Source organism: Dicentrarchus labrax, unplaced genomic scaffold (assembly GCF_905237075.1).
Source record: "Dicentrarchus labrax unplaced genomic scaffold, dlabrax2021, whole genome shotgun sequence".
NCBI classification, from domain to species: Eukaryota; Metazoa; Chordata; class Actinopteri; family Moronidae; genus Dicentrarchus; species Dicentrarchus labrax.
Genome location: NW_026136721.1, coordinates 15,920,400 through 15,937,289, shown reverse-complemented (window position 1 = coordinate 15,937,289; position 16,890 = coordinate 15,920,400). Strand labels below are relative to the sequence as shown.

Here is a 16,890-nt window from a genome sequence, read left to right as displayed (position 1 = left end):
AACTAGGAGGCAGAGGGAGTGTAATAAAAAAAGTACAAATTTTATTTTTTTTTCATCTTTACAAAGGCCTGTTTACCCAAGTTTTTATAAACAAAATATAACAGCTTCTCATCGACCTGGACTGATGGGAAAAAAAAACATCACAAAAATATAAAAAATGCGTGTCACCAAAAATGGAAAACAGGACAAGAAAGACAGATGAAAAGACAGAAGAGCAGAACATAACAAACTGCTGTTGTGTCACAGCAAAAGAGTTTACAAAAAAATAAATGGCTAAAAAAAAATATTTTCCTCATCATTGATTCAGGCAGTACAGAACAGCAAGTGCTTCATATCAAATATCTCAAATTCCACCAAAAAGACAGCAGTGCTGCAACACAATGTACAGAAACGTTTGGGGAAAAGTGTTTAGCTGACCAAAAACACACATTAGCCTAAATTCAATTCTTACCATTGGTCAGCAAAACACCATACCCTCAAAGTTTCACAAACAAAATGAGAATTTCCCCCCGTTTGGCATGAAAAATAATTGTCTAACCAGATACAAAATTGATGTCAGTGAGTGAATAGTGTCCACGCATCGCACACAAGACAGTTTCACACTGAACACATCCGTCGTGTGTTAATGAAAAAAAATGGGAAACCCGCAATAAAGGAAACAAAATGTCAAAACAAAAGCCCGCTTTAGAGAGAGAGAGAAAACAGCTATTAGTAACATGCATTCAATTGGCAACAGAACATATAAGAGATCAAAAGACAGATACAAATCCAAATAAAAAGGAATGTTTACAGCATCAAGTCAGCATATCAAATTGAGTATGACAGGAGGGAGGCTCGAAGCAGGGATTTCCAGTCAAATTCCCGAGAGAATATATAAGCAACAAAACATGAGGTGGACAGACTTCGTGCATTTTAGAGAGATGGAGATTTTGGGGAGAGATCTACAATTCAGTTCAGTGCTTTTCATTAGAGTTCTGGACTTTTTGTGGCATCTGATGCACCGAAAATGTACACCGATCTGCAAGTACGTGCTTAGTATCACAATAAAGCTGCTGTTTTCCAGCTAGAGCTTTTCTTTCCCCACACTTATGCTTTCTGTGTTGGAGTTCAGTAAGATGTGGCCTGCCTGTGTTTTATAGTTTTTTTTAATATATATATATAAAATATTATATATATAAAATATTATATATATATATATATATATATATATATATATATATATATATATATATATATATATATATATATATATATATATATGTATGTTGTCATTTGTAATCAGACACAACTCTTCCCTGTTCCTCTACTCTCAAAGCACTTCCAAGATGGGGAAATGACACATATCATTTTAGCAAAAATATTCAGACACGTGTAATAAACGTGATCGAGTGTGAAGTTACACAAAGGGTTTTGGGCCTGAGTGCACTGCTGGTCAGCAGAGCCCCAGTTTGACGAAGAGCACCTTACAAGTAGAGACTACATTCTTTGTTTCAAACATATACTGTAGGTGTAATGTACACACCTATCAACGGTGCATAGATAACTGCCCCTCATGTATAAATGATACCAACAAATGTACTGAAGATGGAATTGCATAAATACCAACTCTAGTGCATAGTCACTGAAATCAACAATCCAAGACCAGAAGATAGACTGGAAGTCTTTGAAGGAAAACCGGAAGCCTTCATGCACACGGAGCCTGTGAATCATGGAAATCTGTTTCAGATTTTCACATCAGCCAAAAAAAGGACTACATTTGATCCAGTCAAATTGTGTTAGACTGAAACTGAAAATTTGTGTTCCAGCAACCAGTCAACATGTGGTTTTATCTATTTTTAAAAACCTGTTTTTTTTAGGTTAACGGTGCAACAACCACTGCCACCAGTAGATATATGAAAGGGCCCAATTTAAACATTTTGTAAAATTCATCTCCAGGCCTCCGGTTCCCTGTTATAACCTGACAAACCCTCAATTTTAAGTTGTTAATCTCAATATAACAAAATCTTTTACCTTCAACATTCAGTAACCCTGACAGAAAAAAAAGTTAACAAAAACATGAAAAACATTAAAACCAAAAGACGATCAATGTAAATTGTTCAACAGCTTATTTTTAAGGGCTTATTTAGATATCAAAAACACAACCTTTTTTTCAAGTAAATCCGACATGATTTCATTCAACATCTATCCTCAAATTAGCTTTGCAATTAAGTTTAAATTTTTCCCAAACTTGTTAAATTTTAGAAATGCCTTCTGTTGTAGTTTAAGTTGGGTTTTGTGGCACTAGAATATCACCTGGCCAACCAGGAAACAAAAAGAAAAAAAAACAAATTAAGACAGGGGAAGAAATAACTGCAACTCCATCCTTCTTTTGAGAATCAGGAGCTGCTTGCTTATTGTGTTGTTACATTCAACTCTCCATTGTACTGACTCCATCAATTTGTAGCACAAATAATACTGTCAGCGTGCCAGAGACGATGGGTAATTGTGATACTGCGACTGTTACGTAGCACACATAAACACACATGAAGGACGGACTGATGCTGATAGCTTTTTACACGAGGAGGCCCTCAAGTTTTCAAGTAGCCACAGACCGGCTCTGACGTTGGGGGGGAGAAACAGCCTCTAGAAATCCCACAAGGCCTCCTCTGCACGCTGACCATCCTATGTTTTCAATCGTCAGAGATTTTACAGTACGAGACTGAGACAAAGCTTAACCACTGGATTTAAGAGTTTGGATAATGCCAAAGACAGATTTCTTTTTTCTTTTTCTTTTTTTAAAAAGTAGTCAAGCGCCTGGAGGGAATCTTACAGTGAGTAGGTATTTTAAGTGTTTGTGTGTTTTGTGTGTGAGTTCATGGGGTTGGATCAGTTCATTGAGCAGTCCTCCCCCTCTGTGTCGGTGTCTGTGTCCGAGCAGGCGGTGTCCATGGCGACGTGGGCAGGACTCACGATGACCGCTCGCCTCTGCTCTTCTTCGGCGCTCGCTCTCCTCTCCTGAGTGCGTTCGATGTGTTGGATGGCCTGAAAGCAGAGGATGGAAAACACTGAAGGCTGCAGCAAATATTCAGTCCGCTCAGAGACAATTGTTTTCACTATCAAATGAGGACCAGTGCTCATTTTGGCGGCCATTTTAGTCGACGAAAAGTCGTTAAGTTTTAGTCAAAATGTTTTCTCTCTTTAAACTAATTCAATTTGGCTAATTTGGTATCGGAAATTGGAATAAAGATGACAGTAAAAAAGGATCTTCAGTACAAAGTAAAACTAACTCTTACCTGCACAATCGTGTCCAGGTTCTGTCTGGACGTGGACACAGTGCTGGTGTGGGCTGACGGGCTCATGGTCACCACGGTGACGTGATGATGGGGTTGCTGGGTTAGTGTTGGGGCTGGGACGATGACCGTGGGGTGGTGGGTAGGGGCTGGGGGAGTGGGAGGAGCCAGCACCTGCAGGACAGACAAGACATGAACAAAATGAAAATGTGTTTATTAAACCTGAGACTGTATGTGTTCACATAGAACTGTGATTTAAATACTGAGTAATGAGTAATAATGAGTACTTCAGATGCCATTTCAACACACTGCAGCGTCTTATGGTTTTGGAAATTACAACACAGGTGCCTACTACATTATCTGTGTGTGTGTGTGTGTGTGTGTGTGTGTGTGTGTGTGTGTGTGTGTGTGTGTGTATGTTTCTGACCTGTGGACTGTGTGTTTGCCTGTCAGCGGCTTGGATCTGCTGCAGCCGTAACAGCGTCTGGCTCTGGAGGATTGCCTGCTCCTCTTCCACCTGCTGAGTGATCACCTTGAGGCGCTCGGGGTGCAGCTGGGTGTCCAGAGATCGCACCTGCACACCGACACAGAGGACATGTGTAAGAGCAAAACATATCCAAGATAACCTAAATCACTGCGTTAATACACAATTATTACAAGAATAATTTCTAGAGAAATAATAACAAAAAGTATGACGTATTAAAACTCATGAAACCAAACTTTGGAAATAACTCCAAAAATTGCTGCAATTCCCCTTCTGTTTATGTTCCTCTTTCACTACCTGTTAAAGTTTCTGTTTGTCTTCGCTGACTGTTCAATCCCCTTTGTCTTAACCTGCTGTTCAGGCAGATCCAGGATGTGAGCTTATCAGCAACTGGCTTTTGTACTGGTAAATCTGTCAACACCACCAGCTGCCACCTTGTTAAGGTGACTGATAACTCTGTAGAAGTCCCATATAGTGATTAGAAGTACAAATTGTTGGTAAAAAATTAACAATTGTTCTGAGTATGTTTGTGATTCATGTCAACTGTGACCTCTAGACAAGACCCTTTCATAGCCTGAATATGTGGATAATTTATTTTATCTGCTGTCTCAAGCATCTAAAATCTACTCTGAGTACAGAACAGGGAAATGGACACGCGTCATGAAGACCCTCGGCTCCCCCTGTTGTCTCACCTGCTCCTCCATCTGCATACGAGCTGAGCGCTCCTTGTCCAGTTGCTGCCGCAGCTCTAACATTTCCCTCCTCAGCTCCTCCACCTTCTCCTCCTCCAGGGTGTCTGGAGACCCAATCCCTTCATCCTTCTCCTCAGCTCGCCTCCTCTTGGGTGATGAGCCGCTAAACTCCTGGAGTGACATGGAGACCATGAACGGTTAAACAAAACAGACAACATATATATTTACATATTCAAACTTTGTATGTGGGTGGGGGTGCTAGAAAACCCAACCAGTTGGTTTGCACACAACTGGAGGAGTTTCCACTCTGTTTAACAGCAGCACATTCTGCTTGTGCTGAGTCAAACAAATGGCTGGTGTGGCAAGAAAATAAAAAAACGACAGGTGAACCAACAGCATGGAAAACAAACGAGACCGGTAAACACACATTTTTCACATGGCTTGGAACGGCTGCATAGACTGAGAAAGTACTGTACAAGCTGTGCAAAGAGGAAATTAAAGTTTGGCTGTAATGATGCTTTCATAGGTTGTAATAATCCCTAAGATATTAGATAAACTGTCCTACTTGATATATGTGCTTCTGATAGACCTTAAGAACTCAACCAGCATCTAACAGACTCCCCTGGTTGATCACCAGCTGACAGAGATATAACATCACACCTTCCACAGGTACCATATTTAAACCTTACCCTACGTAACACGCCACACACCGGCATGACATAGTGAAGCACAACCTGTAGAAGAGCGACTTTTTGCCGAGCCCGCAGAGGCAAACTGCGAACAATACGTATTTCACTGTTGGACGGTAATCCATTTGAATGAATACATTTACCAGACAATTATGGTCCTAAAGGCAACATGAAGTTAAGTGTTATGAAGTTTCAAATCTCTACAGATCATTTTTATTTTACTCTACTTAAAGGAGGGAAACCCTATGGCGGCCTGATAGATACAACACCATACAGTTTGATATAGTGGACTTATATGGAGTAGTAAACAAGAGCTGTATTAAATGGGACACAATGATGGTGAAAAATGGCCCATGCTGTTACCTGGATGAAGCGTTTGAGCTGGTTGTTCTGTGCCAGGAGCTGTGTCTTTTCCTGCTCTAAGGCAAAGATGTAGTCCGCCGTCTGCTGCAAGATGGCCGCCTGGCAGGGACGAAGCAAAGCAGAGCATGAGACCAGTGCATCGACCAATAACATTACATTCTCCCAAAACTGTTGCAGTGGCAGCAAAGGAAACTCCAAATCAAGAACACGGTGTCAAACGTTTTTAGTTTTCTGCTGTACAATTCAACAGTTGAGCCAGATGATTTAAAGCTTTGCCATAATGTGTCGTGATCTACGCGCTGTTTCTGCACCTTGCTGAGTTTCTCTCCGTCTGTGTGGGGCAGGAGTGTTTTGAGGGACTGGAAGCCTGCGTTGATGCTCTGCATGCGCCGGCGTTCGTTGCTGTTGGCGATCTCACGGCGGATTCGTCTCTCCTGGTCCTGGGCCGTCTCCGGACTGAGGGGGATGTTGGCCAGGCTGAGGGAGAAAGATCAAAATGAGAGAAACTATTATTATTCTGTCCATGAAGACTCCAATGAGAAAGCAGAAGCTCCTCTCGGAAGCACATGTTGATCCGTTCTTTGTCAGGTTTTAGGTGAAAGGATGTAAGTTTCTTTTTACAAATTAAGCCGTTTACATCACAGGCAATGCAGATAAAATAAACTGTGACATAAGATTAAAATAGAAAGAATTTAAATTTGCACAATCCGCTAACAACAAGCACCTCTAAACCAACTGGGCTATTCTTGGCCACATAAATACACAAACAATCTCTTCTCTGACTGACTTGTTTAACCTTTAACCTGAAACTTTACTAGGCTGCAGTCCCGACCTTTCTACATTCCTCAGCCAAGCTGCACAGAGGCCTTTGAGTTTGGCTGAACTCAGTGCCCCCCCCCCCACCCACACACACCTCCACCCCACCAGGCTGGATGTCATGGTGGCAAAACCTCCTCCGTCAGATTTACTCAGTGGGAGAAATACGTGAACCATTAAGCCTGAAGATGACCACGGTGCCAAGAAGACAACAAACCCGAAGAACCAGATCTGGGATGTTTATGAAAATGAGGAGGGTCAGACAGAGGACACGGCTCACATGGCTCCAAAGTCCCCCCTTTTTTCCCCCCTCTCTTTCATTTTTACACAAATGAGTGTGTGGGTGTGCAGCCATACTTTAATGGATTTCAGTCTGTATGTTTAAGAGCCAGTGACGTCAGCTTAACTAAAGAGCTAAAACCATACCTCAGAAACACTTGCACACTCCCTATGGGTCCTTCAATTTAACGGTTTCATTTTGTGCCTCAGTTTTATCTTACTTTGAAAGCTTTGGGAGCAGCTCTCTCAAATATATCTCACCCTACTGGTTAAACCCCTTTTAATGGATGTACAGGCAGTCTGAGGAGCACACACAACATTTAGGGCTTAATTTGATCATTTCAATTCAACATAGTTGTTGTTAACATGCTCACTTAATGTGAGATGCTGTCTAACGTTCAACCCATGTGTGAAACAACCAACTACAAAATAAAAGATTAGTAAATAAATGTCAAAAGACTGACTTAAGTCCATCATCATCACCATCAAGCGAGAAAAACCTGTATGTATGAGCTCTGGTAATCAGACTACACGTTTCACTATGTACGTAAAGGATTAGTATGTACTGTTGACACAAATATATCCGGTACTCGACCAGAAACAGCACATCTATCCCACACAGGAGAAACGTGTCGAGGGTTTAAAGTTTAGACATGAAATCAGCTGTTGTCCGCTGTCGTTGCCAGGAGCTGCGGACCTCCAACATGGCCGCCGGAGGGCGCGTCGGGCCGTCTGGACGGTAGCAGCAGTGAAATGTGACTCCGCCAGCAGCAGCAACAGCGGACGAGGAGGAGGAGGAGGAGGAGGAGGAGGAGGCCCCCTGGCATCATGGAGAACAATGCTTTCTACCGTTAGCACCGAGCTAGCACCGTAGCTACTCGTTGATCTCCCACTAACGGAGGCAGATCTCTGCCCGACGTTACACTTGTGATCAGACGACATGTTTCAGTTCATCAAGCTGTTACACACGAGTAAAACAAGTCAACACACACACACACACACACACACACATACGGCCAGAGAGCGAGGGCGCTGTGATAGCTAGCTAGTTAGCCAAGCTAAGCTAATTTTAGCACACGACACAACCATGGCTGCTGCGCGGTTCATTATTTAACTACGTAGCAAAGCCGAAACCCCGTCCTAGCTCCAGCTGTGAGCACATACAGCTAAATGTGTGAGCACCGTGTGTGTTGAAGGGCAGTGAGTCGTTACACACAGATGATTTTGTGTACAGCAGCGAAGCGGCGGGGAGCACGTTAACTACCACGTGGTTGGTGTCCAACTGGACCAAATGTATCGATTTCATGTCGCTGATTTACATATTTCTGAGCTGAGCGGCTGCAAACCTGCGCTGCGGGTTATTACGTGCAACCCGATCAGCAAATGTAACACCACATATTGAACTATCGTCTCGTTTCCTCGTCGCCTACAGCAGCAGCTGGCCAGCGAGCTGCTAATTTCTACCAGCATGCTCCTGCTGCCAAGGCATCGCCGCGAAGCTAACAGCTAGCATGCTAACTGAAGTCAGACTGCATAACACACACATGCACACACCACAGCCACACGAGGGATGATTTTTGCGCGAGCAGTTTCGTATCAACAAAAGAAATAGCGAGCCACACACCTGCAGAGACCTCCAATAACATCCTTCTCCGTCTTCTTGAACTGCTGTAAGGACGGTATCTTCTCTGTCGGCATCATGAAATATTCCATGCTTTCAAAGCCACCTTCTGTAGTCCGTGTTTTCTGTCTGTTTTTTTTTTCTTTCTTCCTCCACTGCTGTCCTTGTTAAAAATACACGTTTCTAAGCACAGAGCTCTCGCTGTACACCTTAATGGCGCATATCTAAAATACCGCTTCAAAATCAGGTAATCGGAAGAATAGACTTAGAGAAATAAAAGTAAGTTCAGGCTGTGTTGCTTCCCACAGCTGATGGGGTTCCCTCCAATGTGTGTGTGTGTGGCTTCTTGCCTCCGCCTACTACGTGTCTGTGTGTGTGTGTGTGTCTGCTGCCTCCGCCTACTACGTGTGTGTGTGTGTGTGTGTGTGTGTGTGCGCAGCTGATCTGTGTGAGGCGGGAAACAGCTGGTTGGAATCAGAGCCCTTTTTCCGGAGAGCAGAACAAACAGACCTGCAGGAGAGTCAGTGTGTAACTGCAGTGCTGCAAATCAAGTCCTCAAGTGTAAGCAGCAGTCAACAGAAAGCCTGTGTATTAACCATCAGCGAGCAGAACAAACAGATGTGTTTGTTAATGCTGTACTGAAATTATAGTGGCCTAAAGGCAAAGCCTGCATTATTACCTAATCTTGACTTGAGGCCCCATCATTAGGGGCCTACAGCCAATGTTTGCCCCACCAGCCCCCAGCACATTCTGGTCATTATTTAACAGATTACCATTGGAAATGACCCCGTCTGTTAACCGTCTGACATTTTTCATTTTGAGTTCAAGTTTATTTCTCATTTCAACTGTAGGAAATATGATTAAAAAATAAAAATATATAATATAAAAGTGACAAAATGTCAGACAGAAGCATCAAGACAACCTTTTCTTTTGGATAATGTAATGTAATTTTATACTAGGCACCACCACTAGTTGAATTACTCACACAACTGTATCATACACAGCAGTGCTGTAATATTTTGTCAATTAATAATTTAAACTTAATTAATTGTTAAATAATTATCAATAAAATAATCCATTAAAAGTATTTACAATCCCAAACTATATCCACATGTATTCAATCTCTTTTAAATATCTGAGTGTTAGCGATATTAAAGGGCCAGTGTGTAGGATTTAGTGGCATCTAGAGGTGAAGTTGCAGATTGCAACTAACTGAACACTACTCGCGCCCGTATTAGAAGACCTGGGAATGAGAACATGATGGTTCAACATGGCGGACTCCGAGGAAGAGGACCTGCAGTATATACATCTAATTCTAAGGTCATTAAAAAAGCAACGATTCCTATATTCAGGTGATTATAAACTTATGAAAACATACCTATTTTCATATTACATATGAAAAATATAAAAACATATTATTTTCCATTTCTGCTAAAAGATCCTCCTGAATGTTAAACACGACCTTTTTTTAAAAAATTGATAATGAAAATTATAGTACAGTATTTTGTACAAATGATATTGATATTGCCCATTTGGCTCTTTTCATCACAAACGTTGAAAATTGAAAAATAAATAAGATACCATAAATATGAAGGATTTCAGACAGGTTGCACAACAGTTTACTAAGCAGGGAGAAATGATGTAATAGGCAATGTAAACATATTTCAAGTCAAAAATAGTACAGCAGATGGCAGTATAACGCACCATAGTGTTGGTTTTTCGACTACAGTTAAATAGAAAAGTGTGATGCTGCATTTACATTGAAAATATTAGTCAAAATAGTAAAGAACTGTAAACATACAGTAAAGAACTGTAGGAGTTCTCCATCATAACCAGAGGGAGGAATAAAATGGTACATGTAGGATATATGCTCAATCAAATTCATCTAAATAAATAGGTTAAGACATGTTTTTCTTTGTCCATATGATCTTTTATTTGAACTACTTAACTTAGGCCACTACTATTGAAATATCTCTAATTAATTTACATTCTCAAGCTGTATTTCAAAAGGATTTTTTTATTTCTCAAACTATAGCCTCAATCTACAGTATTTCTGTAAGTTTGCACTGTATGTAAAACCAACACACCTGAAGTAGTGCTTCTTATTTTTTTATTTTTTCCATGCAATTACAGTTTGATATACAGACCATAAAAACAACATAACTTTATATATTTTACAACAACAAAGATAAATATGCTTGGTCCTTTAAAAAAACAAACAGATTCTCTCCCCCTTTTTTTTTTTTTTTTTTTTTTTTTACCATATTATCTTATTTAAGTAACACACAGAGCAAAATATACAACCTTTCTCCATTCACCTTAAAATAGGATATAATATTACTTTTTGGAATATTACAAAACTGATAGTAGGCAACTCTTCATACAAGAAATACTCCATATCCCACATTTAGATCTGTTGAGTCTATCAAGGGACTTCAGTTCAACATCTGCGACAAAGTTCATCCATCAATATTACAGCTCTGCTTAGGAAAATCTTAATGATTTAAACAATTAAAGACATGTAACACTCGAGGATATCAGGTAATACACAACAAAGCAAGCAGCACAGGTCTTCAATGTCAGGTGCATTTTCATGATATAATAAAGCATTTTTCTGGCAGTAGACTTAATGCTAGAGATGAGTAGTAGATGCCCTACAGATTGGTAGTGTCATTATGCCTTTAACCCTTTAACACCTGACTAAGACTGTCGTCTTACAAAAGGTGAACAGTCTAAAGACATGTTAAGACAATATAATTACAAGTATCATTCAAACAGGCTTTTCCTTTGGCAAATAAAAACTTGGTAGTGGAGTACAGACAAATAAAAAGAAATAGAAGGGAAGCTTAGAAGTATGACCCGTCTCTTGTAGGAGGGCAGTCGCTCATAGATGACCTTTTAATTGACGCCGGTAAGATAAATCCATATAATTCCACTTGAAGCCTAATGTTGTACACCTTCATCTGTACCATGATGCGATATTGTTGTCAAAGTTCAAAGATCACTGAGCTGATGGAGTGCTTCCTGCCGACACTGATGGTCTGGTCCTCTTGGCAGCAGATTCCTCCACAACAAAAGTGTAGTTATACTAAAAAACCAAAAACCAAAAACAAAGTGAGTATATTCTTTGTTGGGAAAATGTTACATTCTTAATTTAAGAATCAAAAGGCTGAAACTAACAAATCAGATGTGACGCTACCTCATTTTCAATGTCTTGGAGAGACTTTATGCGAATGTTGTTTAACTGAGAGTTCAGCTGAAGAGTCTAAGGGAAAGATATGACAAAGAGAAAGAAATGTGACCAAACAGGAGATAAACTGAGGCAAAAAACAACAGCCGAAACCATCACTGAAGTATTGTTGAAAAGATCAAACGCACCGTGCCATTTGCCTGGATATCAAACTTTGGGTGAAGGCTGAAGGGAACTCCATCTAGAGCTGCAGAGAGGGAAGGTAAGTAATAGTTCCGGTTGGTTGTCTGCAGTGAGAAATAGTAACAAGTTTGAGGAAAGACTTGGAGTACCTGTGATTCCCTGGATACTGCCGTCAGCAGGTTTGTCCAAGTTGTCCTTGGTGTGGAGGTTGCAGCGTCTCTGACTCAGTTTATTATGGGGCAGTGCAGGAGGAGGGTTGCTGCACAGACGAACAGATTTTAACAACGAGTGAAACATTTGCAGGACACAGACTGTGCTATAGTCTAGTGTTATGAAACCGCATTCTCTCTTATTTTGACATATCTTCTATAAAGAGAAACTATGTGATTGCATTTTATTGTCATTTGAATTGGCTGTGTTTAAACACCGGTGCACCAGACATGTCACCCAATAAATAATTAAATTAAATCATCAAAAAGCACTGTAGGACTCTATTTTAGTATTGTACCTGGGTCTGAGCGGCAGAGGAGCAGACGGTTGCTCCAATGAGAGTCTGCGGAGGTCCAGGCTGACACTGCGGGGCTTGGCTTGGGGCATGGGGCTAGAAAAATAGCCCTTTCTGCACCATAACACATAGCCATGGATGTCTCTGTGGAAAGGGCACATTTAATGATACATTAAGAACTGAACAATTCATGTACTGAATGTACAGCCGAAAGCAAGTGGTCCTAAAATAACTCATTTCAGAATACAGACCGCTGTGTTTGGGTAACAGAATTCAAGAAATGCTTTGATAAAACAAGTCAAATGTTTGTATATGCAAATGTTACCAACCCAACATATGTGTGATGCTGCAGCATCATTTTGCTTTTGGCTGTCAGTTTAATATCCAACACAGCTGTGTCCACACTGCCCACTGGGACGATGCTCACACACACACGTTTCTTCTTCGAAACAGAGGTCTCTGGACACACACACACACACACACAAATACAGATAACATCCATCAGACTACAGATTAAATCAGCAATGAGTAAAAAAGACATCAAATATCAGGACTGTGTAAACACCCGTATGTGTGTGCGGGCTTGTACTGCTATCTTTGTGAGGACTGATTTTAACTTTTAATGATTGTAGCGAGGACATTTCTGCATTGTGAGAACATTTTGGCAGGTCCTCACTACTTCAAAGGACAGTCAGAAGGTTATGATTTAGTTTTAAGGTTTAAATTAAGTTTAGGATTAAGTTAGGGTAAGTGTTGGGATTAGGCATTTAGTTGTGATGGTTAAAGTTAGGGTTACTACTGAATGCATTATGTCAATGAAAGTCCTCACAAGTATAGAAAAACAAAAAGAGTGTGTGTGTATATGCACTCACTTGGTTCAAGGTGCTCTGCTATATAGCTAAAACCATGAGGAATAGAGTCCTTGTCTGAAATAAGTTGAATATCTGACACCACCATCCCACCTGCCAAGTCCTGTAGAGAGAGATACAGTCTGTTTATTGAAGACAGGAGGGCTGATGGGAAATATACATATCATGTATTGTCTGTGTGTGTCTGTGTATATTGTATCTCTGTCTGTTACCTTGCTGTAACAGAGGTAATATCCAGACTTCATCCCAAAGCTGCGTGTAAAGTTCGCAGCTGCTCCGTCTTCTGTGATGCTGATCTGCAGAAGGAAAGGGGTACAGTTAGATAAACCACATCTGATTTAAAGAGGCAGCAAAAGGGAATACCTCTTTTTATCTGTTTTCTCTGGTCATGTTACACTAATTTAAAAAAAACATCTGCATATTTTATTGCACAATTTTCTTGTTTCCCGCTGTAAAAAGGCCCATTAAGTGGGCGTAGTCAAATATTGACTTTAACTTCAGAACCAAAGGGTACAATTATGACTACAATTATTATTATTATTAAATAGCTAGTCACAATGCTGTTCATTATAGTGTTCAAGTCACACACATACAGTAAACTTTTACAAATTCATGGCTACACAACATCATGTTTTTGTCCGGAACCAGAAAAGGTAGTTTACAGTCAGCTGATGTCACTTTTAAACATCCACTCAGTTTCTAAAAGGTCAAGTTTCCAGCTCATCAAAACACAACTGTCCTACTTAACGTTTACAACAACATTTGACTGCCTACAAATACAGCTGCTCCTCTTTAAGCAAAGATTAGTTATGGAGTGAAACATGGAACAACCCGGTTCCTATATATTTGGTGGCTTTCTAAAGGGTTTAACATTGTTACTGTGGTGGCAACAATTAACTATTGTATGTGGACAATTGTATAAATCTTTGTTCCCTACCAGGCTGTAATCTTTGGGGCAGGTACTGGAGTTGGAGGTCCACGCCACTGCCGTAATTGGGCGAACCACCCCACGCTCCATCAAAGACATCTGAGCAAGAGAAAGAGAAAAAAGTACAAAAAAGTACGGTAAAGGGGCGGCTGTGGCTCAACAATATAAATGTGTGCATTTTAATGGTGGAAACAAACATAAATGATTCAAAAATATAACTAGTCAGTTCTCTCATCAGTTTATACAAATTACACTTGTGTTAGCAGAGATTCTCATTATCTGTCATTTCTTGTGTGTGTGTGTGTGTGTGTGTGTGTGTGAGAGAGAGAGAGAGAGAGAGAGAGAGAGAGAGAGAAATGGTGCTTTCCGACTTTTTGCCATTGTACTGCGTCCATGTGATAAAAAATGGGCACTCAGAAAGGTAAACAGGCTCCCATTCAGTCTAAGAATTCCTGATATCTCTAAGATACGTTGTCTAGGACAGAAAGATCCCATTCAGTCTAAATAGTCATGTTATCTGTTTATGTTCAAGAAAGAAACTATTCAGTGCAAGAATGTATCCTAACTACGGAAGTGATGTAGCAAGTCATCCTGTGAAGTTCTGCTTCTCCATTTTCATGAGATGTTTTTAAAAGGTCCAGTGTGAAGGATTTAGTGGCACCGAGCGATGTAGTCTCAGACCGCGACTCATTAATTTTACCCATAAACTCATTGAAACTACGATGGCTGTGAAACACGTGAAAAATGCAAACAGTCCCATCTAGAGCCAGTGTTTGGTTTGTCTGTTCTGGGCTACTGTAGAAATATGGTAGCTCAACATGGTGGCCATGGTGTCTCTATATATAAAAGCTCATTCTAAGGTAATGAAAACAATTCTTATTATCAGGTGATTCTACGCTAATGAAAACAAACGTATATAATATATATAGGCTATAATATTCTATTTCTGACAATAGATCCTCCTAAATGTTACACACTGGAATTTTTTTTGTTGGTAGAAATTAGAGGTGATTGATATTGATAAAATCCTCTATCAAGGTATATGTAATTTTCTATCACAATATCAATATATGATTATAAAATACATTCCTATGTTAAATTAATTTGAAATAAACCGACAAAAGTGTCTGATTTTGGCAAATCCAGCAAATTGCATACCTGACAAATCAAAGCACTAGCCTACATTAAATTAATATGAAAATCGAGTACAATTCTAACACATTTATTATTGATTTGTAACATTGCTCATGAAGGTCTAAAGGAAGAACTACCTACAGACAAATGTAGGTTGTCTCATGGTATGTTATCATATTGCATACCTCTAGTAAAACCTGTCGTTGTATCCTGAGGCTTTTTCTGTTTGTAACTTCAGTAAAAATAAAGAAGTAAGCTATCTACTCTTGACTCTTGACTTGATTATGGAATTCACACTGAACTGTTTTCACTGTAAAAGTCTAAATATAAATCAGTATAAAGCACAGATCAGTAAGTATGAGTGATGAATTTGAAAGGAACAACTTCAAATGACAGAAACTAATGGATTTAACCTATTGAGTGTACAAATGTGAAGTGACAGTGGATTTATTTATTACCTTACGTAATGTCTATTGTTATTGAGTGAACTCTATTTTGTTATGAGGGTGGGAACCCACCAGACAGATAGCCTACAGGTAGCTTAAATCAATACTGGCTGAGCTTTGACAGTCTTATTGCTTTACCGCCAGCTGCTTTTTACGTTACATTATCACACCTATATATTTCTAACAAATTCACGTGTATTGTAATATAGTTATTCATGAGAAAACCTGAGTAAATTAATAATAAAAACTGGTTTTGGGTTATTTTCCACGTACAGCCGAGCTTACCTTACAATAGTGGCGACTGCTCATTGACTAAAGTTCGCTGCTTCTTGTTCAGAATGTGTTTAAATCCTTTCATTTCACAAGTCGACTAATAAAACCATGAAAATACACACTTACTCTGCCTCTGGGCTCACTTCTTCGAGGAGAAAGAGTTTGGCAGGCGAACAACTTTCCAGTCAACAGCCGAAGTTTCTTGGTCTTCCTTGTCAAAGCAGGAAGTAGCCTACTGAATCCATTCTGACTCCAACTCCCATCAACCCACGGGGCAATGCGTCAGAATGAACGCCAACTGAAGCCTGGCCGCAAAATGTAAAACCTTTTGTGATTTTACTGTGGAAAATATTGATGCAGATTTCGTCTTGCTTTGGAAGAATGTATTGATTGGTCTCCTAGAAGATGGCGTACAGAGGAACATTTGTGTGTACATGATTAATCTTAATGATTTATCTTAATGATTCATCTTATTATTTTTACCTGCCAAATTCCATATTCATGAATGTAAATGTACTGGTAGGAGACCGAGCTTTGTTGCCTTCGTCAGGGAGTTCAAACAATACATTTATTCATAAAGAAAACTCCCCTTGCACTGCCAACAGCAGTCAGGTGCTGGCAGGTCGCAGGACCACGTAAAACATCTAAATAAACCACCACACTGTGATTTATTTAGGAGCCAACAACGCGCTGCAAATACAGATGTTTTAAAATACATTTACTAAATGTGACACTCCTTAAAACGAAAAATCTATTAAAACTATAGCAACCTGTATTATATATTAGATATTTATTATATATAGACCCCCCCCAGCAACATTTGTCTTTGTCTTTTTTTTTTGTTTCTTATTATATATTCATGTATTCCTCTTTTATTTTATATATTTTGTTTTTTTCCACATGTTCTCAGTTTTTATACATGTAAACTCTTTATGAGAAATAAAGAGGGGGGAAAAAAGGTCTGAACACAAGATGGCGGCATTACGACAATCAGAGATAAACAGTCTGTTTTGTTGTCCAATTTCAGAGCTCCCTTTTAAAATGCCTCGTCGTCAATAACTGTGTACACGAACAGTTATTTGATATTCTGTGTTTTTACTGGGTGTGTGTAGATAAGGCACTCAAACAACAAAGGAAGAAATAAAGCTC

General features: G+C 39.8%; 2 protein-coding genes across 3 annotated transcripts; both read right to left on the bottom strand.

The window, feature by feature from the left end:
- Positions 1 to 16: 16 nt before the first annotated feature.
- LOC127354800 (transcription factor AP-4) lies at positions 17 to 8,581 on the bottom strand. The gene is made up of 7 exons (XM_051385022.1): positions 8,217 to 8,581; positions 5,809 to 5,974; positions 5,498 to 5,596; positions 4,446 to 4,616; positions 3,697 to 3,843; positions 3,273 to 3,443; positions 17 to 3,021 (listed from the first exon to the last, which is right to left on the bottom strand). The coding sequence occupies exons 1-7, from the start codon at positions 8,303 to 8,305 to the stop codon at positions 2,866 to 2,868; spliced, it is 999 nt and encodes a 332-aa protein (XP_051240982.1). The 5' UTR covers positions 8,306 to 8,581; the 3' UTR covers positions 17 to 2,865.
- A 1,725-nt stretch (positions 8,582 to 10,306) lies between these two features.
- Positions 10,307 to 15,989, bottom strand: mvb12a (multivesicular body subunit 12A). 2 transcript variants are annotated; one of them, XM_051385384.1, is made up of 10 exons: positions 15,868 to 15,989; positions 13,898 to 13,987; positions 13,173 to 13,256; positions 12,964 to 13,063; positions 12,421 to 12,550; positions 12,095 to 12,235; positions 11,736 to 11,845; positions 11,592 to 11,650; positions 11,413 to 11,478; positions 10,307 to 11,301 (listed from the first exon to the last, which is right to left on the bottom strand). In XM_051385384.1, exons 2-10 carry the CDS (start codon positions 13,985 to 13,987, stop codon positions 11,215 to 11,217), a joined length of 867 nt encoding a protein of 288 aa, XP_051241344.1. In that variant the 5' UTR covers positions 15,868 to 15,989; the 3' UTR covers positions 10,307 to 11,214. The 2 variants fall into 2 exon arrangements, with proteins under 2 accessions (XP_051241344.1, XP_051241343.1); XM_051385383.1 differs by having other exon boundaries at positions 15,754 to 15,972.
- Between the last annotated feature and the right edge of the window lie 901 nt (positions 15,990 to 16,890).

Bases quoted from the DNA above. Each gene is read 5' to 3' on its own strand.
- LOC127354800 (XM_051385022.1), bottom strand. From the start codon at position 8,305: ATGGAATATTTCATGATGCCGACAGAGAAGATACCGTCCTTACAGCAG. The intron at 4,617-5,497 runs GTAACAGCATGG...ATGTCACTCCAG, and splicing joins AGCTCAAACGCTTCATCCAG to GAGTTTAGCGGCTCATCACC. The intron at 3,444-3,696 runs GTCAGAAACATA...TCTGTCCTGCAG, and splicing joins GGCAAACACACAGTCCACAG to GTGCTGGCTCCTCCCACTCC.
- mvb12a (XM_051385383.1), bottom strand. From the start codon at position 15,777: ATGAGCAGTCGCCACTATTGTAAG. The intron at 13,257-13,897 runs GTAGGGAACAAA...TTCCTTCTGCAG, and splicing joins GCCCCAAAGATTACAGCCTG to ATCAGCATCACAGAAGACGG. The intron at 12,236-12,420 runs GTTGGTAACATT...CCCTTTCCACAG, and splicing joins CAGCATCACACATATGTTGG to AGACATCCATGGCTATGTGT.